This window comes from Trichinella spiralis, assembly GCF_000181795.1.
Source record: "Trichinella spiralis strain ISS 195 chromosome Unknown Scfld6, whole genome shotgun sequence".
NCBI lineage: Eukaryota > Metazoa > Nematoda > Enoplea > Trichinellida > Trichinellidae > Trichinella > Trichinella spiralis.
In genome coordinates, this window is record NW_003526945.1 from 905,480 (window position 1) to 928,162 (window position 22,683).

General features: G+C 30.4%; 6 protein-coding genes across 6 annotated transcripts; 2 read left to right on the forward strand and 4 right to left on the reverse strand.

Annotated features, from left to right (window-relative positions):
• Nucleotides 1-714: 714 nt before the first annotated feature.
• Tsp_07937 (conserved hypothetical protein) lies at nt 715-2,743 on the reverse strand. The gene is made up of 7 exons (XM_003373290.1): nt 2,637-2,743; nt 1,883-1,985; nt 1,513-1,833; nt 1,335-1,490; nt 1,137-1,265; nt 841-1,071; nt 715-786 (listed from the first exon to the last, which is right to left on the reverse strand). Exons 1-7 carry the CDS (start codon nt 2,741-2,743, stop codon nt 715-717), a joined length of 1,119 nt encoding a protein of 372 aa, XP_003373338.1.
• Nucleotides 2,744-3,170: 427 nt separating this feature from the next.
• Nucleotides 3,171-4,796, forward strand: Tsp_07938 (cleft lip and palate transmembrane protein 1). The gene has a single exon (XM_003373291.1). It carries the CDS (start codon nt 3,171-3,173, stop codon nt 4,794-4,796), a length of 1,626 nt encoding a protein of 541 aa, XP_003373339.1.
• Nucleotides 4,797-4,994: 198 nt separating this feature from the next.
• Nucleotides 4,995-8,189, forward strand: Tsp_07939 (hypothetical protein). The gene is made up of 16 exons (XM_003373292.1): nt 4,995-5,057; nt 5,967-6,060; nt 6,178-6,285; nt 6,379-6,440; nt 6,494-6,568; nt 6,702-6,773; nt 6,805-6,855; nt 6,913-6,998; nt 7,055-7,121; nt 7,261-7,267; nt 7,331-7,398; nt 7,462-7,495; nt 7,553-7,640; nt 7,681-7,785; nt 7,864-7,912; nt 8,103-8,189. Exons 1-16 carry the CDS (start codon nt 4,995-4,997, stop codon nt 8,187-8,189), a joined length of 1,116 nt encoding a protein of 371 aa, XP_003373340.1.
• Nucleotides 8,190-8,691: 502 nt separating this feature from the next.
• Tsp_07940 (transporter, cation channel family) lies at nt 8,692-11,295 on the reverse strand. Its single transcript, XM_003373293.1, has 13 exons — nt 11,144-11,295; nt 10,991-11,066; nt 10,779-10,905; nt 10,516-10,594; nt 10,355-10,451; nt 10,146-10,286; nt 9,837-9,947; nt 9,686-9,781; nt 9,467-9,633; nt 9,255-9,339; nt 9,076-9,170; nt 8,922-9,015; nt 8,692-8,862 (listed from the first exon to the last, which is right to left on the reverse strand). The coding sequence occupies exons 1-13, from the start codon at nt 11,293-11,295 to the stop codon at nt 8,692-8,694; spliced, it is 1,491 nt and encodes a 496-aa protein (XP_003373341.1).
• A 774-nt stretch (nt 11,296-12,069) lies between these two features.
• Nucleotides 12,070-12,540, reverse strand: Tsp_07941 (hypothetical protein). The gene is made up of 2 exons (XM_003373294.1): nt 12,503-12,540; nt 12,070-12,460 (listed from the first exon to the last, which is right to left on the reverse strand). Exons 1-2 carry the CDS (start codon nt 12,538-12,540, stop codon nt 12,070-12,072), a joined length of 429 nt encoding a protein of 142 aa, XP_003373342.1.
• A 2,229-nt stretch (nt 12,541-14,769) lies between these two features.
• Nucleotides 14,770-15,027, reverse strand: Tsp_07942 (hypothetical protein). Its single transcript, XM_003373295.1, has 2 exons — nt 14,941-15,027; nt 14,770-14,841 (listed from the first exon to the last, which is right to left on the reverse strand). The coding sequence occupies exons 1-2, from the start codon at nt 15,025-15,027 to the stop codon at nt 14,770-14,772; spliced, it is 159 nt and encodes a 52-aa protein (XP_003373343.1).
• Between the last annotated feature and the right edge of the window lie 7,656 nt (nt 15,028-22,683).

Below are 22,683 nucleotides of genomic sequence, written 5' to 3' on the forward strand. Positions count from 1 at the left end.
ATACATACATTTATATATATATATTTTTTCCATTTCGAAATTTTCTTTTATTCATTTTTTTTTCCAGTGGGCCAAAACTGTATTTTACTGTATGTTTTTGTACTACTGTCGTTGTTGTCGTCATTTTCCCATAACGATATGGTTGGTAGTGTTGTTTATCAATCAATTTTCCATGCTTTATCCTCTCTTTCTTCTTTAGCTTTTATTTTTTTGCTTATTGTTTTTTCTTTCTCTTTGCATCCAAACGCCGTCTTGCTCCCGGTAAAGCAACACAATAAGGCCAACTTTTCAAAAAAAAGTGAACAGTTTTGCACATGCTGCTGATTTGAATGATCAATAATTTCGTCCGGTGTGGCCAGCAACGAAAGCTTGTTCGTACGCTTTATTTTTATTTATCATCTTTTTGACTGATGTACATGTATATATATATTCGTTTGTAATACCATTTTGCAACGCAACATTTAACAAATAAAAGTGAGCTTTACTTTACAAATGTTACAATACAAAATGTTTAATCTAATCATTTTCTTCACCAAGATAGGTGCGATTGTCGTTGAATCGTGGGCAGCATATTGAAAACTGTCAATAACATTTTGATCATCTTCAGCTTGATTATCACAGTAATAAAAGTTAAAATTTCACACAGTCACTGTACCAATGTGTAATGACATTAATCACGTAAAAACTCGATAATTTCTCTCTACGCAGTTCAGATTATTGGAAAAAAGCACGATAAATTTTTCGCAGCAGACCTTCATTGGCGTCTTCTTCGTAATCAAAATTTACCTGAAACAAATTGCATAAATTATAATATTGTTTCAAACACGAACCTCGATTTACATCTTCTACGTTGCAACTGTCTGCAAGTGGACGGATTGCTTTCGCAGGACGTGAAGTAACGTTAGCGATGCTACATTTGCTGATGCTCGTAGCTGGTCGTTTCGCTTCCGAAATGAACGACCGACCAACACAAGAACGAAACGAGCGTGGCTTCAACGCTGCCTGAACTCCTCCTTTGATATCACGACTTCCAATTTTGTTCATTTTTGCCATCAACCTTGTAATAACACTCTAAAATTAGAAAAACAAATATTCATTTCAATTTTTAATAATAATAATAACAATCCTGATCATACTTCATTTGTGCACTTTTCCACTCCAACTTTGACATTATCAAAAAAGATATGCCCGCTTTTGCTCACCGCTATTTCCGCTTGTAAGGCGGTTTTGTACAAAATGTACATCCAATTTCCAACAGTTGAATACTTCAAATAAATACATTTCATTGCAAAATTTGTAAGCAATAATCAAAATAAAAAAGAAAATCAAAATACTTCGTAAGAGCAAACTTCACCACAATTGGAAAACTCCTCCAAAATACTCGGAGCTACCTCCTTATCAAACCCATACACCGTTACACAACTAGTGCTCATTTCTGTTCCATGTGAGCTACTGAATTGTGCAAAAATGGTAGGATTAAAATTTTCACACTGCTATTGAACAACAAAAAACATACAAAAGACCACTGTTTGATGCGTCGGATCGGAAGAAAGTTGAATTACGCCAAGAACCATCGTCAGAATCGGACGATTCGTCGGACGGTTGAAGCGATGCATGCGACGAAATTCCACAAGATTTATTCATGCTGGGTTTCAGCGCTGGAACGTCGAACGACGAAAACATACCTTCAGCCAACGATTTCACCGGAGGGCCAAAAGATGCATCGTTCAATGAACAAGGAACACCGTACAGAGCACCATTCAGTGAGTTATTTGGTTTCTCTTCAACAATCGGTTCAGGATTAGGTAGAGTTGGAGATGTGGGCACTTCTTTCTAAATAGCACCATAAGTATGTAAATCAACATTACAAAAAAATACTTACAACTGGAGTAGAAGTTCGCAGTCCCAACAAAAATGGTGGTAAATGCGAAGGAGCAGAACGGTCATTTTTATTTTCCTTCGGCGTATGCATGGCCAAGCAGAAACTTCAAAAAAGAAAATTATACAAATTTTTCCAACTAAAAACGGTAGCAAGCTCAAAAATCCCTATTTTTAATTTTGACTCAGCCAAAGTAAGCAGTACTGAATCAAATCAAAATCAAGCACATCCCCTGTATTATATATATACACCATCATCACAGAAATCTTAGCTACTACTCAACAGTACAGCATCTGGATTGAAAGTAACGTAAAAATTGATATATAATTAAATATATCATTATATGAATAAAAAAGACAAATATTTCAGTGAAGAAAAAATTACCAAAAATCAATGAAACAAATACAACTACCCAAAGACAGTACTTTAATTGCACAGAAAAAGAAAATGAAGTACCAATTACAGTAAAAATATTAAACATTAATTCAAAAAATATATTTATTGATATAAAATAAAGTTAAATAATAAAAAATAAAATATAATTAATATAATAATAAATTAATAATAAGATTAATAATCGACATTAAGAAGTATTACCAGAGATAAATGAAAAGTAAGAAACATTCAAATAGTAAAAATCCTTTTCTTAAAGTTTTCTTTCTTGAAACAATTATTTGATAAATAAATGTTTCTAAATCTAAAATTCTTATTATAATTACAATTATTGTTTTTTTAAATACTGCTGAAAAGTAATTACTTATAATCCACAATTACCTGAGGATTCTTGAGAATTTCCAATCTTTCCTTACTACATAATGACCGCAGCAGAACATGGGCATAGCAAGCAATGTTCCTTCTATCCATATTAAATCGAATAATTAGTCTTTGACAGACGTATTTAATAAACACAGTGTTGCATGTTGTAGGAGAAATATTTACGTAATTAGGGAAAATAAAAAACATACTTACAATTATAATGATGACGTACATAGCATATGAAAAATAAATGTTGATAAACAGAGAATAATGATAATAATAATATTTATACAATAATAAAGGTTTATGTTGACTTGAATCAAATTATTTCTCGGGTGTTCATTTAAATAAAATATTTAAAAATAGTTTTAAAATAAATAATACATATAAAATATTATTATGTATAAATAATTCAATATTTTTTCTAGCAATTTTTAAATACAATACAGTAAATTTTCCTGTCACTTCCACATTTTATTGGAACTTGATTTACGTACTGTAATCAGGAAACATTGAGTCAAATTGAGTTGCTACTATGCGCTGCTCTTTTGTTTTAGACATTTTGAGTGGAATTTTTTTATTATATGCCGCATATTGCGTATATGTATTCAGTGAAATTTTATTTCCTGAAAAATGCGTTCCAAAGCCTGGAAGTCGACGCCCATCATTGGCATGCTTACGAAGCGAACTCGAAGCCGATCAGTATCATAATCTGCAGCTGCGTGTTTATACCTCATTATCTAAAAGAAATTCCAAACTTATCAGCGAAGTTTTGCGAATTGAAAATTTTTCGATGAATACATATTACAATGAATTGGTCGAGATCCCTGTGCCTATCAAAACACGAAAGAATGGTTCATTGTGGCTGCACTCTTTCCTCATGCCTCCCAGCAACGTAACCATACCATTCAGTGGAGAATGGCATTTGGTGCAGACGGCGAAGATGACAACTTATGCGCCTAGGAAGCAGGAAAAGTATCTTTTGGAAACCACTGTGAACAACTCATCCGAAGAGTATAAGGAAATTGTCACCCACTTTCGAACGAAGTTAGTGTTGCGCGGTGTTGGAGAACCATTTTCTTTTGTCATGAGAAAATTGCCAAATGAATTTAATAGTATTTTCAAAATAACAGATCGAAATCGGTATTATCCTTTATTTTATGTGGATTATTTGGCTTTTACAGAAGATAATTTGCAAGAGATCAGTGTAAATACTTCTCGCATTAATATTACCGTGGTTTATTATCCGACATCCGTTGGTCACTTGAGAATGTTGATATCGGTGCGAGATGCTTTGAGACAGATGAAAGAAATGGGCCTTGGTAGGGTCGACATTGATATGATTGTAGGCATATTGCAAGAAGATCATCTTGGTTTGCTTTTCTTCGGTTTTGCTGTTGCAATACTTCATTCAGTGTTAGATTTTTTGGCTTTGAAAAGTGATGTAAGTTTTTGGCGTGGTCAAAAATCAATGGTTGGAGTTTCTCGACGTACTCAAGCGTTGCGTATGTTCAGTGAAGTGGTGATATTTTTTTATTTGATCAACAACAAAGCAGGCTTCTTAGTTTGGCTTCCAGTTTTTGTTGGAATGCTTATTGATGTTTGGAAATTGGCAAAATGTTTTAAGTTCCAAATACGACGTGTTGGTTGGCGTTTTGAATGTTCATTTGCTGAGATTTCATCGGAAGAATCCGAAACTGACGAAATCGATAAATTAGGAATGAAATATTTGATGTACGTTATGGCACCGTTTTCTGTTGTAGGAGCAGGTTACAGTCTTATTTACATAACACACAGAAGCTGGTATGGTTGGTTGTTGGAATCATTAGCGAATGCAGTCTATGTTATAGGATTTTTGTTGATGTTGCCGCAAGTATTTTTGAACTACAAATTGAAAACAGTAGCACATTTGCCATGGAAAGCATTTATGTACAAAGCTTTCAATACGTTCATTGATGACGTCTTTGCGTACATTTTCAAAATGCCGACAAGTCATAGATTAGCTTGTTTTCGAGATGATATTGTTTTCTTGATATATCTCTACCAACGTTGGCTCTATCCAGTTGATAAGCGTCGTACGAATGAATTTGGAATAAGCTACGATGACGATCCACGTACGTCATACAGGAAATCAGCGAAAACGAAATCCAAAGCAGAATGAATGGATTTTTTATTGGTTTTATTGCATTTAAGGTTGGTTATTTGCTCATATTAAAACGTGGTTTTGCGAGAATGTTTGTGTATTATAGTTGTTATTTGTTACTTTTTTTATTCAACCAATAGTAATGATAAAAAAATAACATTTTCAAAACGAATTACAAATTATATGTTCCTAAGCATGCATTTTTGCATATTAATTATGAATTGGTTGGCAGTGGAACATTGTTTAACGCGTCAACACGTTTCATCAAGGGATATCTGTGTTTGTTTAAATCGAGATTGTTTGCTAGATACTGATGAAAATTATTCATTTCGATAAAAATCTATAATACTGAACGCTTTGTTTAATGATAAATGAATTATTTGCTAAGCATACTGTATGAAATGTTTAAAATTCGCTTTTTTCATCGGAAAGTAACATAGTATTTTATGTTACGTGCATCAAAATCGAATAAATTTTCAATATGCTTTTTAAACTAATATATGAAATGAAATAAGTAAATATGGTTGCCTTTTAAAGTGAATTATCAATAGTGGTGGAAATTTAAAAATCGATTTGAAATATTACAGACGTTAAGTATAATAAAATAATATATTGAAAACAAAAATATTCGTATTTTAATTTTAATCGAACATATTTATAAATTAATCCAAAGTTAATTTAAATTCGATCAGTTGCGCATGAAATATTAAAAATTCCCTTTTCAAAAGAATTTAATTATATACACGCAAAAGTATAAACAAAATAATAAATTTACATATTTTATTTTATATGTTTTGTAATAAAAAAATGCATTGATCGGCTAACTGAATTTTTAATACTTAAAAGTTGTTTGAACTTGCATAAAAATTATTTACTGTAGCTTTGCCCGTCTTCTTGGTTATTGTTTATTTTTACAATTTAACATTGTTGCAATAAAATAAAAATTCTAATTTGCAAAAATAAACAAAAAATCCTCATAATTATATATAATGTCTCAAAAATGAATATTCTTTAAAAAAATCAATTCTGTTAAGTGCATATTCAGTTTCATTGAAATGCTAATCAAAATGAATAATTGAATAATTTGTTTTTATTACTTTGAACTGTCTTTTCAACCTATATTTATGTTCTGCATGCTGACGAGCTGTACTCTTATTTGAAACTATATTTTTTTTATCATTTTTGAAGAATAAGTTATTTTGCGTTTTATTTACTACAGTAACGTCATTTTCGAACACATTTTTACTTGAAAAGAAATGCGATGATATAACTTTTAATTGCGGTATGTACTTTTTATTTCACCCAGCAGTCTCTTGATTATTGTTATAATTATACATTGAGTTAATTTATTTTCTATTGAACTGTTTGCGAATTTTTATTTTAATGCTTTATATTTTAGTTGATTTGCTGAAATTTGTTAAGGTGAAAGAAATGAGCTGGGTGCACTGCAACAATTGTATAGATTTGCCCGTAAAAGGCCGTGATAATTTTCTTTTAACTTCATGTGGTCATATTATTTGCAAATCTTGTATCAAAAAATGTAACTTTCTACGGTGAATTTTTATTTAAAATAAAATCGCAAGTAATTTTCTATTTGCAGGCAAAGAGAAGAAATGCATAATTTGCAATCAGAATTGTGATGTGACGGAAATTAATCGAAATGTAATAATAATGCAGAATTATTTCTATATAAGTGAAAGAAAATTTTGTTTTAGTTGGAATCGAGCGTTTTAAAATATTTCCTGAAACCACAGGACATAGTAAAAAGTCAAATGCGTGATTTAAGCCAAGTGAGAATAATTTAATATGGTTTGTTCAACTTATTGAAGTACATTGTTAAACGAATGAATTTGAATAATAATTTATATTCAAAAAGTTTTATTATTTTAATAAAGTTTGTTGGAAAATTTGAAATATTTTCAGGTGATGGAATTTCAAGAATTTCATCGTAATTCACTTGTCAGTCATTGTAGGAAGTTGGTAAGCATGCATGTGGTATATTTATAGTATTATCTATCTATTTTAGATTAAAAATTTCCAAATGGTTAATGAAAAAATGAAAGTCGAATCGCAGAAAGTTATTTCTCTAGAAAAGTGAAACAACACGAGGATATTATCAAATTATCTTTATCAGTTTATTTCTCTTAGATCGCTCAAAGAGTCATTATTGGAAAATCATCGACTGAAAAAAGAAATTGAATCTTTGAAAAATGAAGTTGCGTAAGTTTCCTGAAAAGATGATACTTTTTTTTTAATAAAAAGATTCTTAATTTCAGGCTGAAATCAGATTTTGTCTATAACAAGATTGCTACCCCGAGTTTGAACACATCCGGTGAGATTAACGTTTTTTTTTGCTTTATGTATTTCATAACAAGAAAAGGATGAATAATAAAACTTTGCTTATTATTTTATAAAATGAGTAATATTTGTTTGTATAATTGTGTAAAAATTTATTTAAATTGAATTATATTAAAATTTTAAGCATCTCGGTTGTGTTTGGATTTTGTTGTTTTTCAATCGATGCAAATGTAAATGGAATAATTTTCTTTTAGGTAAATCGCTTTACGTCCGATCTTCGTCACCAGTTGTAAGCCAATCTAGTGGTAGAGTTCAGTCTACAGTATGATAATTCTTTTGTGCAATTAAATTAAAAGTTACAGTATTTAAAAATATTTATTTTTAGCTTGGTAAAAGAATTGCATTGCCTTGTATTCCAGGTTGAAATTTTCACGGTGAGAAATGTGCAGATGATTGTATTATATAATTAATTTTAGTCGTAAATTCTTGCTTGTCCTCAGTTGAATCACAGTCACTTACGACGCCGGATATTTTGAATGTCGAAAACAGTACTGTTAGTAAAAAGTAAATGAAGCGGTTTTGCATATTTGTCCGTTTTATACAGATCTTATTCAAGGCGAACAGATAGCACGCAGAATCGAATTCCTGGAACTTTGACATCCGAGAATCAAAGTAGCTCAATATTATGTGAAAATAATCAGTCTCGTCGGTATGATATAAAGCGTTTATATTGTTGATATTTTCTCTATGATTTCATTATTATTTTGTTTGTTTTGTTTTCTACAAGAAGCGGTCTGGATTCACAGTATTTGCATTCTGTTGCTGATTCTCTTAAGGTAATCTGAAAATGTTGCATCATAATTTTCTATAAATTTCTCTTTAATATATATATTTGCTTTATTTTGATATATAAACTTGGTATGCAAATATTTTATTAAAATTCAATTATGCTTCAATTTGCCAAGTTTGAATTTGCAGTTGTATTTTATATTTTCATTAATTTTATATAATGTATTTACGTTTTAGCTTCCTTTTCCAATGCAATCTATTGGCAATTGTCAATTATGGTCAAGAAAAGCTCCTCGATTTAAGCCAAGCGGTCGTACTTTGTGAACAAGCACTTGTTTTAGTAGCAATTTAAAATGCAAAAGTGAGCAAATTGTTTCATTTATTATTATTTTTTTATTCAATACATGAAACTTATTGTTCATTCTAATGGGAATTATCTTTCAAATTGTGTACAATTGTAGTTGTAAATATTTCATTTATATATTTATTTATTGTATTCAAAACTGCAGTAAAAAATCCATAAATGTAAATGTATATTATTTTCATAATCATAAAAACATTTTTCTATAAAAAGAAAAAGGTTAAATTGTATGTATGTATATATATATAGATAGATACAGCTTGTGTGCAGTGTAGGTTTTCATTTGTTAAAAATCTTCAAATTAGCTAGTTAGTGTTCAGCAATTTTCATTTTTGAAAATTTGTGGCCTTTCAGAGGACTGGTTTTGCATATTTTATTTTGCTCCAACATCGCTTTCTTCGGTGTGAAATTTCTTCGCTTGCTCTGCTTGTTGTTTGCCTTGCTTATTCAAATGAGCTTCAACTGTCAAACGCTTTTTTGCGATGACAACTTTTGCTTTTTGTTTGCTTCCGCAGCTTTGGATTTCGCTTTGGCAGATTTCTTCTTCTGCACTTTCTGCGACGACGTGTTAACAATGCAATTTATATCTTCTATAATTTTTTCACAGTCTTCCAATTTTCGATACAACAATGCTACCTTGAAATTTCACTTGGCAATTAATTCACTGTTGGCACGATTAGGAAAATTAATAATACCTGATTTTCAAGTTGTGTCAGTCGAGAATTTACCGTTATCGGTTGACCCATCTGTTCGTCACTTTGATTCGGCTTACCGATGCATTGTTCAATTCTGTATAGTGGAATAATTCTGTTTGAACAAAAGAAAAGTCCAACAAAAAAAAATGCTCACTTTCTTTGGATGCTTTTAATTTTCAGCATCATATTTAAATGACCCTGTGAATATTGTTCAATGATGTCTCGAACATCGTACAGTTCTCTGAGTTTCTGAAATGATCGACGACATTATATTGGCTTTCAAATTAAAATAACAATATTAACTCTTCCAATTAAACATCATGTAAAATATACAGGGGTTACCTGAAATTTTCGACAAGCAACCAAATATTTCATTTTGCACACAGCTAACGCGACATTTTTGAGAATTGTTGCTTGTCTAGAAATTAATTTTTATTCAAAAATGCTGATGAAATGTAATTTTGCAAAGTTCAATTTATGGGAAGTTAATTTGAATAAGTTGAATTTCAAATTTGAACTTTTTTCTTTCAATTTTCCACGCTCACCTTGTTGAATCAGGTTCTGTAGGTGTATTGTAAATAATTGAAGAATTGTGTTCATTTATTACGAAGTGATTGGTTGTATCGTTGGTTCGATTGTATTTGCGATCGAATTTTTTCCACGTTGCAGAACATTTTGCATTCTTGGCCAGTGAATAACATTCCCACAGTCGCTGAAATGCAAATATTTTTCTGTATCATTTTCAAAAAGCAATAAATATATACTTGAATGAGAATAGCAGCGGCTGGTATTTGACGGTTGAAATGTTTTTGTCGATGATTTTGATGAACTTTCAACGCAAAGCCGGAGCCCAGGATGCCCTGAAATGTTTGAAAAAACTATTCAGTGTGCATTTCAGCTTGCATTTTCACATACTGCGGGTAGTTGGAAGAAAGCCACCAAAGCAAGCGCTGATATGCACGTAATTGCTTTGCCGATCCACGTACGAGGCACCATATCACCGAAACCGATTGTAAAAAATGTTACCTAATAATAATATTAGCAAACAATTAAATTATCATTTGTTTCTTTTATCAATATGAAAAGATAAATTTACAAAGGGCAAACAATTTTAAAATTATTCAAATTTTTCAGGCAATAATAATGATAATGATGATAATTTCTTGCTTGATGCTTTCAATTCTGGTAAAAAGAAAGAAGACTGGATCACCACAGTTGACTTACCACACCCCACCACATCGCATCTGCATATGTTTTAAATGGAATATCATTTCCGGGAAGTTTGACGTCTTTTTCAGCCAAGAAAACAAAATAAGATCCAAATATAAGTCCAAGAACCGAAATGTAGACTGTTGTAACAAGTTCCTAAAATCGAAGCAGATTTTCGTCGAAATGTGCAAAAATTAAAGCGGCAAAATCATATATATATATACATTCCGGTGCATGTACACGACAGAGCCGAGAAGTCGCCAACTTCCACACTGGCGATCAATGCGCAACAATTGCATGAGGTGGATAAATTGAAATCCTCTAAATGGAACATTGCGAGAATGTAAGTGATGTTAATTTTTGAATTTTGAAAAGAAAAAATTACCTGACAGCGGATGATTTTAATCGTGTTCCATCAGTGCCGAAAATTAACAAAGCCACGCTTGATACAATTGCGATAAGTTCTGCAAAATTCATCACGCGCAATTGGAATCATTTGTGTATTATTTAAATTTTGTTTTATGAAATAAGTATGATTGGAAGTTTAAAAATAAATTTGGAAATGTGGTTGTTTAAAATTTGTCGAATTATTTAAAAATTTTAGTTGCTTTTTAATCGAGCATTTGTTAACGAAAGTTTTATACCGACCAATTAGGCACATCGGTTTGCATATGAAACGAAGTCTTCCCATTGGAAATGCGTACTGATATTTGCATCCTGCAGACCAAATTCGGATCAAATATTCGCCAATGAAAAAGGCCAGAAAAATTGATTCCTGCACATCCAATCAACAGTATACAATAGTAGTGAAAATTGAACAGTAAAAGAAAGGGAAAATAATTTGAAAAATTAATAAATACCACATATAACAAAACTGGAGCGACAATCACGTACGACCAAATGGTAAGAGTGAAGCCGGTAACGATGAGCAAAAATCTAGAAAAGAAAAGAAGAATATTATAATCGAAAGACAACGTTGAATGGAATATGAAGTGGAAGAAATTATTTTTTACACGAAAATGTGATAAGCGTGGCATTTCCAACCGACTGGCCTTTCGAGAAATGCAAATACACGACCCTGGCGAGCGACGGCAGATGGGCGGTGGTCGTTGTGGTTGAATTTGTCACTCTCCGGATCAGTGTTGGAATGTACAATATTGTTCATGCTTTGACCGGGTGAATTTTTTGAATACGCTCAACTGGAGATGATGGTCTTCTGGAATGATGGTTATCCTGAGCTGCGATCGAAAATACGCCAATATGATGAGATGGAATTGTTGTGCAAAGTTTGAACAGAAGCAGAATGGCGATCATGTGTGCCAGGTTGCTGCTGCTTTTTGTGGAAGCTTGCACACGTGGATGTTGTTGCACACGTCAGCAGCATTTTTGAACAGGTTTCACAATTGACAACATCATTATCATTATCACAACTGTATTTATCGTTTGGCAAATGTGCAGTGGAGGGGGGGGGCAGGGAGAAAAGAAAGAAATCGTGTTTACACAACTGGCAAATGTCGTTCCAAACTGACCGATGCAAATTTGAACTATAAAAGTAGCAGCCAGTACTACAGAATGCCCTTGTTTTGTTTCGTATACAGTATTTTATTTTTTGAAAAATAATGTATTCTATTTTACTTTAATTTTCAGCTAACTACAGATAAAGAACAAATATCATCACTACAACGCAATTGTTATTTTTATGTAAATTATTTTCTTTGACACAAGCACGTCATTTATATGCTCAATCGTTGTAAACAAATGTGAATTATATTGAAAAAAAATTAATAAATAAAATAACAACTTACAAAAATTTGTTGTTCAAGTTTCTCCACTCGTATACAGTACTAATTGCCTTCAGTTGTACAATTGTCGTTCATTTCATCGTTGAAGTAACTTTATGCAAATATTTTCAACGAGGCCAATAAAAACAAATGTCGCCCTAATTTTTTTCGCGCTCGCGCCCGATTGACGTTTCACTGACGAATACTGTTGCGACAATGAACGCATACGCTCTACAACGGTGTTGTGTTTTATCATATCTGACCAGCGGATCCGATGCACGACCATTATCATTATTATTATTATTATTATTATTATTATCATCATCATCATCATCATCATCGGCTAGATGAATGCAAATGTGATAAGCGAAATAACGGAAATGCTGAATTGATTTGAATGAAGAGTGCGGTCGAATGTGCTCTGCTTGTTTGTTCGACAACACGGAAAACGGACAATTATGAAAAGCTGGCTCTTCAAACAGTAAGTGAACTTTGATTATTTGAACCAATATGAGAAAACTGATCCCGCCATTTTGTTCATACTTTGATCTACTTTTCGAATTTCAATTTTGTTCAACGAAATTACAGTACTCTTGTTGTTGTTGTTGTTGTTGGGCAATTATTAACATTTTATAAAATAGTAGGCAGATGAACGAAATAACAAAATTAGACGGAAATTAAAATCGAATTGAATAATTTGTTGAAATAATTTTTCTACCGATGAATTTTATCATTTCAATCTTCTATCATTTCCATGCAAATCGTAGGTGACAATTTACACAGCAGTTGATGCGCTTTGATTGACTTTCAATTTGCAAACTTGCTCCACTTTGAAATGGCACCAAACACGCAAGTGATATTTTTTTTCTTTCAAATACTCAAAATTGTCTGTCCAATTGGAGACAGTTGGCAGAATTGTTAGCCAAATATGAATGAATATGAACAACCGGTTTAATAATTTTGTTCAACTGCTTGCTTTCTTTTTAAAAAATGAAATATTTTTTACAATTATTTTGTCACTTTTAAATTTTCAACCTTTATCCGCTGCACTATGCGAAAAGAGAACCAAACGGTCGAATGGTGAAAGTGAAAACCTTAAAAATTTCCATTTGAAATTTTTATCAAATTGCAAAACTCACTCATTGCAGTTTCAATTAAATGCTACAATTTGGTGATAGGTCAGTTATTTCGAAAAAAAAATGTTTTTTTTCTCTTTCCATTTTCAAATAAAAATTCTACAATTATTACATTTTCAACATCATTAATTTCATGTATGAATGTGATGTATTGATTTTGCATCTTGGCAATGTTGAATTTTGGACGCTTGATGTTAATATTTCAAATTTGATTAGATAAGAATTCAATTACAGTATTTATAGGTCGCTAATGATTTCATTCATTAATAATATTGCTGCTTTAATTTCGTGAATATGTCGTCTGAGATAGAATTTGCTTAAAAAATTTTGTTTTCTTTTCTGTGAAAAATACATTATAAACTGATGTTCTGTTAATTTTAATTCATCAAGTTCAACCTTTCTGGCAGTCGATTCTTATTTCTTTTTGATATCAAAGTTATTTTTATCATTTATTAATGTTGTGCTTTTTTGTGTCTTCAAATGTGCGATACATTAGTTTTGTTGTTGTTCAGTATTTTGTGGAAAATATTGTCTTTTGAAATTTATGCCGACAATCTTCAAACTTTCCAAAAGTAGTAGTAGTAGTAGTAGTAGTAGCAGTAGACGTGCTAATTTATTATTAATAATAATAATAATGGATAACTAAATACAGCACTACTAGAAATCGTTTCTGTTTCTACGGACATTTCAAAACTTATAGAAAGTAGTGTTTTCTGTTTTCATTTTGAATTCAGCGGAAATAATCCAGGGACAGATACTTTGTCATTTGCCAAGCATTTGTAGACTTTGGCCTTGCGACGCCGATCATATTCAAACGGTAGACACGCTGTATTCACAGGACAGTGACACCTGAAATATTGAAAATTGTATATGAATAAATAACTTTTAGTTATATTTTTTTTGTAAATTTTTTCATTGTTGAATATTTCAATTTTTATTTTGAAATTTATTTGCACAAATATCTCAATTTACATAAGATAAAATCATATTTTGTTAAAAATTCATTTTTTCTTTACTTTTATGATTTTAAAAAGAACTTTTTTAGAACTAAAAATATTCAACTAAAGTGAAATTTTATAATTATTCTATTGGATAAAATTAATATTTTTAAATAAATAAATAAATATATATATATACCAAGAAGGAATAACTTTATATTCTATCCCAAAATCGATCGTGTCTCTTCGTGGTATAATGAACTGACATGGCTCGGATGGATAGCACAATGGAACAGCTTCCATCATTTCACTTTCCGAAGGCGTAAGATTGTTTTCCTTAAAATTAATTGCATCGTACGGGTTACTGTGGAAAATGCAAATTTAAACATTATTTATTCAATGATAATGATTGATGCAATGGAACATCCATCAATCTTCATGCTCATCTGTATTACATTGAAATTGGACTGCTGTAAAATAAAAATAATGAAGAACTTTATTGTTATTTTTTTAAAATTTAACTTAAAATCTCTTTTTGTAAGAAAAAGGGAAATTTACATTTTTCAATTACGATTTTGTATTCTATTATAATTATGATTCCTCTTTCTTTCTGAATATGGGAAATGATTGAAATTAATTTATATTTTGATAATATCACATGAAATTTATGCGTGTAATTGAAAGAGAACTGATTTGTCAAATGATTTTTTTTGTAAATTATAGGAAAAATGAATTTAAAAATTGTATATTCATAAATTTTATTGAACTCTTTAAATTGAAGCATTCAGGGGGTGAATATGAAAAGTAGTTGTGCATGATTTTCGAGCTTTGCATAATATACGTTTTCTCTTGGCAGCTGAACACAAAATGGATATAAATATTTGAGCATTATATTTGATAATTGAAAAGCGACTTTTTTGAATTATTTTTCAAAATTGAACAAGCAAAACTTTACCCTTGACTTGATGGTAATTCCAAACATTGAATGAACATTAAGCAGAAATAGTATCATTGTTGTTGTAAACGACATTGTGATCGTCATTCCCATTTATGTTGTCGAGTGAGCAGATGTTGCGTTGGATTTCCTTTATAAAATTATACTTTATTAAATTTATTTCCTTTAGACAATAAAAAAAACCATCGCGAATAACTGTTTTAAAATCAAAATAACACTATATATATATGCACATGTATACGCTTTTTAATAGTACTGTTGGATGGATTATGCATTTATAATTGAATGAACTTAGAATAAAGTCTCTGAATAATGCTTTTTTTACAATCAAACGTAACTTCTGTAATAATATGAAAAGTATTAAACAATTCCATGTTGATTTTAAAGAATAGCAAATGAAATGTCCTGAATATAAAAATTTCAAAAGTTTCCCGTTAAATTAAGAACAAATACGGTTTTAGGATAAAATCGGTGAAAAGAAAAGAAAATGCATGTGCTTGCAATGGTGGTGATGGTGAATACAGTCAAACCTGTGATAGCAGACAAGTATGTGGAAATGTATGAAATACAATTAAAGGAAAAGCATAGTGTACAGGTACTACATGTTGAAAAACGTTGATCTTATAAGCGGACGGTAAGAATTTCAAAAATGAAATAAATGCTAGACAATCGCCTTGTTCATCGCTTTTTATAGTAAATTGAGGTGCTTTATCGACTTCCTGTTTTATTTCAGACTTTGAGAACCAATCCGCTTGAGACAAAAATGATTTTTCACATAATTATCTGATAGATGATGCTTGATTTGATGCACCTTTCTGCATCTCCTTATGAAAATTAAATTATTATGAAACATGGGCTTGCGTCATTTCAATTCATAGTGTTTCGCCCAGATAGATTGAGTGGCTGACAATTTCAGTTTTTCAAACCTACGCATTATTCTTATGCTTTGTTATGATATCTGCATGCTATTAATAATATAAAAGTAGTGCTCATATGTTAATTGCGTCAATCATCAAAAAATATCCAATGCTTTTGTAGTTAAAAGTCATGCTTCATCTAATTATTTAGTTCACAATAAAATTAAAAGCACGCAGCAATCATTAACCAATAATCATTTAAGATGTTCTTTTTACAAATTTCAAAAAACACATATTAAAATTATTGCGATGGTTACAGAAATGGCCAAATAAACATTAAGTTGGTTGTAAAATTTAGCTTTGAGCCATTATTATTGTCTTTAACATAAATATCACTTTGAAAGCGTGACTGAAGCCAAAATTTTCTGAATGGAACTTTTCGATGCGTATTGCATTTTTTATTTCATCATTAGTATTAGTATTAATATTTGATTTTCATCTTTACACAACTATTAAATTATATGAATAATTTCATGTATTTTGTTTAGATTATGAGAAATTTAAGCTTTGTGAAGAAGTACAGTTGCTGAAGCTGAGTATGCTCAATTTATTGCAATTTTTTCTATTAAATGAACATAGCTAATAATTGCTATGTAAAATCTATCAATCTCTAATATTACTAACATTATAGATAACTTACATCCTCATGTTTTCTTTGGAGAATTTTTATGAAAAATCATTGTCATTTCAATGTCTGATCACATGAAGAATACAGCATGCAATATGTCAGTTATAAAAGACCATCTACTATTACTTGACGTAAGTGATTTTTCTATTCTTATTCTCCTTCTTTTAGTGTTATGTCAAAATTTTTTAATATTTTACAAAGATGATAAAGTGATTATTCTACTGATTTATGTTTGTAAATTGTGACATTTCAATTGTTTTTCATTTGATGATTTCAATGAATGATTGCTGCTTTTCTTTGAGTACAGTTTAATTTCCCGAACAATTCATCAAACGATTCTTTTATTATTTTATCAGCCTTATTGAATTTTGTTCTATTTAATGAATATTGAACAACAAACAGCTCATCAAAGTTTTCAGGCAAACAGATCACTTTTAGCAGTAGGTGACAAGCTTAATTTAGCAGCATGTAATATTATAGAAGTGTAATTGTATGGTAGTAGGTTATGGTTTAGAGAATGGTAGATGAATGAATATACTATGGTGAATATAATATAATATAATATAATATAATATAATAAGATGAAAATGAAGGCAATGATAATTTGCAAATGAAGTGAACGAAAGACTACGTTAGCGAGTGCATATTTAAAATTTTGTTTGGTCGGGCGGAAGTACTTTTTATTATTTATTAAACAACAGTGATATCATCAGTGTGCTATATTAGTTACATTTCACTAACCGTTGATTGTGTATGCACCATTGAATTTGTGTTGAAAAAGTGTTCCAATCATTGAAAATGCTTCGCAAATATTCTGACATTTGAATGTAATTCAATCTTTTCTTATTCTTTGCTTTTCTTGTAATCTTGAATTATTAGATAGCAGAGAAGATGCAATCGTAAGAAATAGCACAACCATATGAAAATATTCTAAAAGTAGCAAACATTAAATTAAATCACTTATTCTGCTCATGTCATCAATTTCATCATAAAATCTAAAGCATGAATCTGGTAAAAATGAAAAGTTGAATGAACTGCTCAAATTACAAAAATACATTATACTACTACCACTACTAATACTAATAATAATACTTTAGTGATTGTATTACATTTTTTATAGTATAATTTAAAGTTTTCACATTTAATAATGGTTAAAAAGTAATATAATTTACCGGCAATGTATGCTATGAAATTGTTTGTTGTTGTGCTAGTTATTTAGATAGAATTGAAAGGTAATTTCAATCTGAGAGGAAGGGTAGTTGGTTGTCATACTGATTAGATAAAGGTCATGTGGGTTTTCAAATGTTACTTTCTTATTTACATTGTATCAAATTATTTTGCCTCAAAATGTTATATATATATATGTATATGTATTTAATAATTTGCGACTGTAAGCTATTTTTGAAGGTTGATTGAACCGTTTGGTTGGATGAAATGATTTTTGATTGAAAATATGATCAAAATTTAAATTCAGTATTGATGCTTTGCTTGAAGAGGAAGTTTGATTTTCTGCTCTGCTGTGGTGTAGAAGATAAAATCAGAATTACGAATGTAAGCTTGATACAAGATGAGAAAGGAACAAAATTTTCCTATTACAAAAGCTTGAACTTGACCTTTCCAAGCGCTTTTATTCCATTCACGTTCAGTTTTGTTCTGGTCACCAACCAGCACAGTGTGCTTGCAATAATAAACTTGCTTTCTGGAGAATGAAGGACAACAACAAGCTGTCTAGAGTTTCCGCTAATCTAGATGCCGGCTTTTAGGCTTTTACCATTCTGGGCATGTTGGCTTTTTGCCTTTCTTTGTACTTTTGCTGCTTCTATTTTCTTACATTAATCCTGCACTTGTTCATTGCCACATTTTTACAAACCATTTATTATTTGGAGGAGGTGATCGAAGTTGGTTGACCGACCGGCTTTGCCTTTTCTTTAATGGCCCTCATTTTCATTGTTGTGAAAACTTGCTTTCCGGACGGACGGTTTGCTTAAACACTGGCTTGTTACATTGCCCAACTTCTACTAACTTTATTTTCAAGTAAGGGATTTTCAAATGTTCAATTATCTATCTACATTTTTCTTTTCTTATTAATTATTTCATTTCTTTTTGAATGCTATTTTTTGGCAATAACAGTTGTTAATTTATACATTTTGAATTTTTATCAAATATAATCCGGATATTTAAATTTGGATTGAAAGTAAAGAAAAAGACAATGAAATATCAACATTCTGTTGATGCAATTTGCAATGAAAGTTATTTTCTTGTCTACTGCATAAAATAAGATAAGATCAATTATCAGTTTAATATAAGGTTGAAAATTGAATGTCTGCAGGAAGAGGCTTTTCTTGATTTTCTTACACGTGCAATTTGTTACAGTGACAAGCGTTTTTTCATACTTTGAACAAGGTAAACATTGAAACCTTTCTTTATTCACATTCATCGATTGTTGCCATCCGGTGCTTGCATGCCTTTTCGAAGAACAATTGCAAAAATTATTTGCAATGACCGGAAAATATGCAACGTGAACTTCACATCACAATATGTTTGCATTTTTCTTCTCAACCACACTTTTACCAACTTCATTCACAAACAAAGCAAAACCACAATTTCTTCATCCATTTCTGCAATATTAAATTGAGGAGATGAAATTTTATTAATAATAATTCTATTATAAAGATGTATTTCAACGTTTTAAGCTTTCTGCTTCTTTTCTTGTTCTGTTGCACATTTTAAGCATCATTTTTGATGCAACGTTGAATGTGCAATTAATTTTTGGAAAAGACACTAATTTATGTGTTAATTTTGTAAAGTATTTTTTAAAAATATATTATAATTTTGTAAATAAAATCAAAACTGTTTATCATAATGGTGAATTAGGAAGTGAGTTGCTACTTGTGTGCTTTAAACTAAGTTTAAACGAATGTTGAAAATTTTTTCTTCATCAATTTCTGATTATTTTATTCTTTTTCATTCTTCACATGCCCATACCTAAATTTATTTGCATCAGTTCAGCTTTATTCATTCTTCGAAGAAGAAAATAGGATCACTTATGATTTGGCATAATTATCAAATATTTGCATATGGTTGCTTTATCTTTTACTTTACAATCTTTGTTGATGACAAATTTTCAAGAGTTTTTGCGCATTTTTCCGCACTCAGAGAGGTTCTTCATTTCAAAAGTAAGATGAATGTGGAATATAGATAATATTTCAGGCTTTCTTTTTTAACAATCTGAAACACGCTTTACGCTCACTAATGCTTGTCGTATTTGATATTATTCCTTAATTGATCATCGAGTATTGTTACATTACATTAAGTTTGCTTTATGATTGGGAAAGTTTTGCAGGCAAATTTCCATTTATTACTTCAGATGTTTTAGAAAATTTTAATTTGAAAGCAATTTAGCCGTGTGTTTGTGCGTATGTATGCTTTTTTTTACTTTCTCAAGTACCTAAGCATAAAAAAGCAGCCTGTTTGATGTGAAATTGTCTGAAAAATGCAGTAATAAAGTAGTTATAAATATTTTTCAGTGTTTGCATTTTTTCGAATAATAATAATGCCTGACCTAAAATATGCCTTAAATTTTTTATCAGTTCACATCTTTCGAACGTTGCTCGTACCATTTAAATGAAATTACTTTCATTATTTACATTGCTTTCATAGAAAGTAATAAGTGATTGCATTTTGCTGTAATAAATTTACATAATCTCTTACAGGACTGTCTGTGAAGTTGTTTAATTTGAAGTAACACAGAATTTGAGATTGTTATTTGTATTTATCACTTATTTTAAATTGTATTTTGTATTATAATTAATTAATGCGCATTTCTAATGTGAACTGATAAAACGACAAGAAAATGATTATTTGTTTATGCAAATTAAAATTTTTCTAATGCTAGTAGGAAAGAGCGCTTTTATTGCTGGCTTATATTCGTAGTATCAAAAGTGATGTTTGTTCTGAAACTGATTTTATAATTAACAAGCAGGACTTTCATTGGAAAATTAATAAAAACGTTTTCTTCGTTTAATGCCTTGTATTTAATGTAAAATCCTCTTTCACTTTAGATGTTTTTCATGCTAATTTATTCACGCAATCTTCGAAAGCTTCCTTTTGATTTTAGTCAAATCTTGCTGCAAATGTTGAAATTGTTTCCGCTTATTGCACTTCATCGAGCAGTTTATCTCTATAGTACTGCGACGCAGCAGCTTTACTCTATGATGCTATTCTATAATTGATGCATAGCAGTGGGTTTTCACAAATGTCTAAATTTACGTACGGCAACGTGAACGTTGACTAGCAATTCATGATTTATCTTCATTATTCACTTTATCTGAACTATGCCAGTTTGGCTATTTTCTCGTGTTTATATGGAACTAAGAATTCGAAGAACTTTATGATCATTCTCTGCAGTGCTTGTTAGAATTAATAACACGCGTGGGAATTTTAAGGTAAACATTTCAAAAGTAAATGAAAACTCGTATGATTGTTTAGTATTCATATTTATTTGATTATTTTTTTCTCCTGCTTTTTTTACTGTGCTCAACAAAAGTTGATTCGTCTAAGCAAGATGGAAATGCAGATTTTCTTGCACACTTGCTTTCTTTGCTTTCATACTGTATTTGTTGCTTCTTCCATGTTCTTGCTCTATTATAATAAGATGCTTAAAGCATATATTGCTCGCTTGCTTGGGGGCGGTGCTTGTTTCAGCGTTGTGTTCATCTTTTTTACTCATAGAATGATAGTGATCATAGAATTGGTTTAAGTTTCTAGGCCAATGACGTCTAGCTAAGGGATGCTTCAAACTGTTTTCATAATTTAGTTTTCTTCACCATCACTACTGGAGGTAGTATTATTCAGTTTCAACTTTTTTAAATTAAAAATTGTGAAATTGAATCTTTTGCATTTGTTGCAAAAATACTGCTAAATTTATGCTTAATTTTTCAAACAATATTTTAATCATCTGATTAAAATCTTCAGATTGCAATGACAGCAGCTTTTTCAATATCAGTAAAAGTGTGCAAAAGAATGATAATAACGTTAAACTTTATTATCTGATGGCTTCAGTTATTTGTTTCAGAAGTAAAAACTTGTTCATTTTTTCTGCATTTATTTCACTTTTAATCGATTGTTCTTTATGCAAATCTATTTCGATGTAGTTTTGTGATTCATCATACTTATCATACGTTGCATGCAAAGATGTTATCTATTTTACAAATGTCATTTGTTTTATTACATTCGACGGACATTTTTAATGTCTTCTTCAAAAAGCAGCATATGTATTTTTTGTTGTTGTAGTTGGCACTATTTTGAATGTAATAGAATTTGTTTTCAATTATGAAACTCCTAAAAATGGTGCTACTTTATTCATTCATATAAATACGACCCTATTGGCAAAAGATACTTGGTATAATAAAATGAATTGATCTAGATTATTTTCAAATCTGTGACATATTCGCTTATTTTTTTTGCACAGCCCCGATTTGTTGGTTTTTAACACATTTGAATCACTAGGAAAAAGTTATTGTTCAAGTGTTAAACACAAGCGATCATCAGTTAGCTTGACAAGAAATGCAATTGAACAAACATTGTTTTTTTGTGTGTGAAATTGAAAAGTTCCAGAAGCAACAATTGGAAATGCAAAGTGGTGAAGAAAGCATACTAAAATTTTTACCTCTAAATGTTGCTGTTGGCAAATTCTTCTTCATTCTAATAATCACCAGGCTGATTTTCTATAGCATGAATATTATTATAATTATTAATCGATTGATTAATTAATGTTCAGTAGTATGCTTGGAGGTTGTTTTTGGACAATTGCATTTGCTTGCAGTCAATCCTTTCACTTTATTATAATTGAAATTTTCTTCACGCAATGGTGGTGGTTTATCAGTATGATGATGATTATTATTATTATTATTTTATGACTTTGAAAAAAATTTTTTTTTAATATATAAAATGCTGAAAAAGTATTCTGATCAGCGATCGGTTGAGAATAAGTGATTGCAAGTTATTATGAAATAATTCCAAAGTGGAATATTATTTTACGACGATGTTGGCAAAAATAGTGGCATTTTGCTTATAAGTTTGAAGAGACTTTTGTGCTACTACTTTGTTATGGTGTGTTTGTCAGAAGAATTAAATATAAATGTTATTGACTGGAAAGCTAGTTGACAGTGGATGATAGAATTGTCATTCCTGGAATAA

Bases quoted from the DNA above. Each gene is read 5' to 3' on its own strand.
- Tsp_07937 (XM_003373290.1), bottom strand. From the start codon at position 2,743: ATGGATAGAAGGAACATTGCTTGCTATGCCCATGTTCTGCTGCGGTCA. The intron at 1,986-2,636 runs GTAATTACTTTT...TCTTTTTTGAAG, and splicing joins CAGGTAATTGTGGATTATAA to TTTCTGCTTGGCCATGCATA. The intron at 1,072-1,136 runs GTATGATCAGGA...TTCTAATTTTAG, and splicing joins TGGAAAAGTGCACAAATGAA to AGTGTTATTACAAGGTTGAT.
- Tsp_07938 (XM_003373291.1), top strand. From the start codon at position 3,171: ATGCGCTGCTCTTTTGTTTTAGACATTTTGAGTGGAATTTTTTTATTA.
- Tsp_07939 (XM_003373292.1), top strand. From the start codon at position 4,995: ATGAATTGGTTGGCAGTGGAACATTGTTTAACGCGTCAACACGTTTCA. The intron at 5,058-5,966 runs GTTTGTTTAAAT...TCATTTTTGAAG, and splicing joins TTTCATCAAGGGATATCTGT to AATAAGTTATTTTGCGTTTT. The intron at 6,999-7,054 runs GTAAGTTTCCTG...TCTTAATTTCAG, and splicing joins TCTTTGAAAAATGAAGTTGC to GCTGAAATCAGATTTTGTCT.
- Tsp_07940 (XM_003373293.1), bottom strand. From the start codon at position 11,295: ATGAACAATATTGTACATTCCAACACTGATCCGGAGAGTGACAAATTC. The intron at 9,782-9,836 runs GTATGTGAAAAT...CAAACATTTCAG, and splicing joins CTTTCTTCCAACTACCCGCA to GGCATCCTGGGCTCCGGCTT. The intron at 9,340-9,466 runs GTGAGCGTGGAA...ATTAATTTCTAG, and splicing joins ACAGAACCTGATTCAACAAG to ACAAGCAACAATTCTCAAAA.
- Tsp_07941 (XM_003373294.1), bottom strand. From the start codon at position 12,540: ATGTTAATAATTGCCCAACAACAACAACAACAACAAGA. The intron at 12,461-12,502 runs GTACTGTAATTT...TTCGAAAAGTAG, and splicing joins CAACAACAACAACAACAAGA to ATCAAAGTATGAACAAAATG.
- Tsp_07942 (XM_003373295.1), bottom strand. From the start codon at position 15,027: ATGACGATCACAATGTCGTTTACAACAACAATGATACTATTTCTGCTT. The intron at 14,842-14,940 runs GTAAAGTTTTGC...TTTTGTGTTCAG, and splicing joins GAATTACCATCAAGTCAAGG to CTGCCAAGAGAAAACGTATA.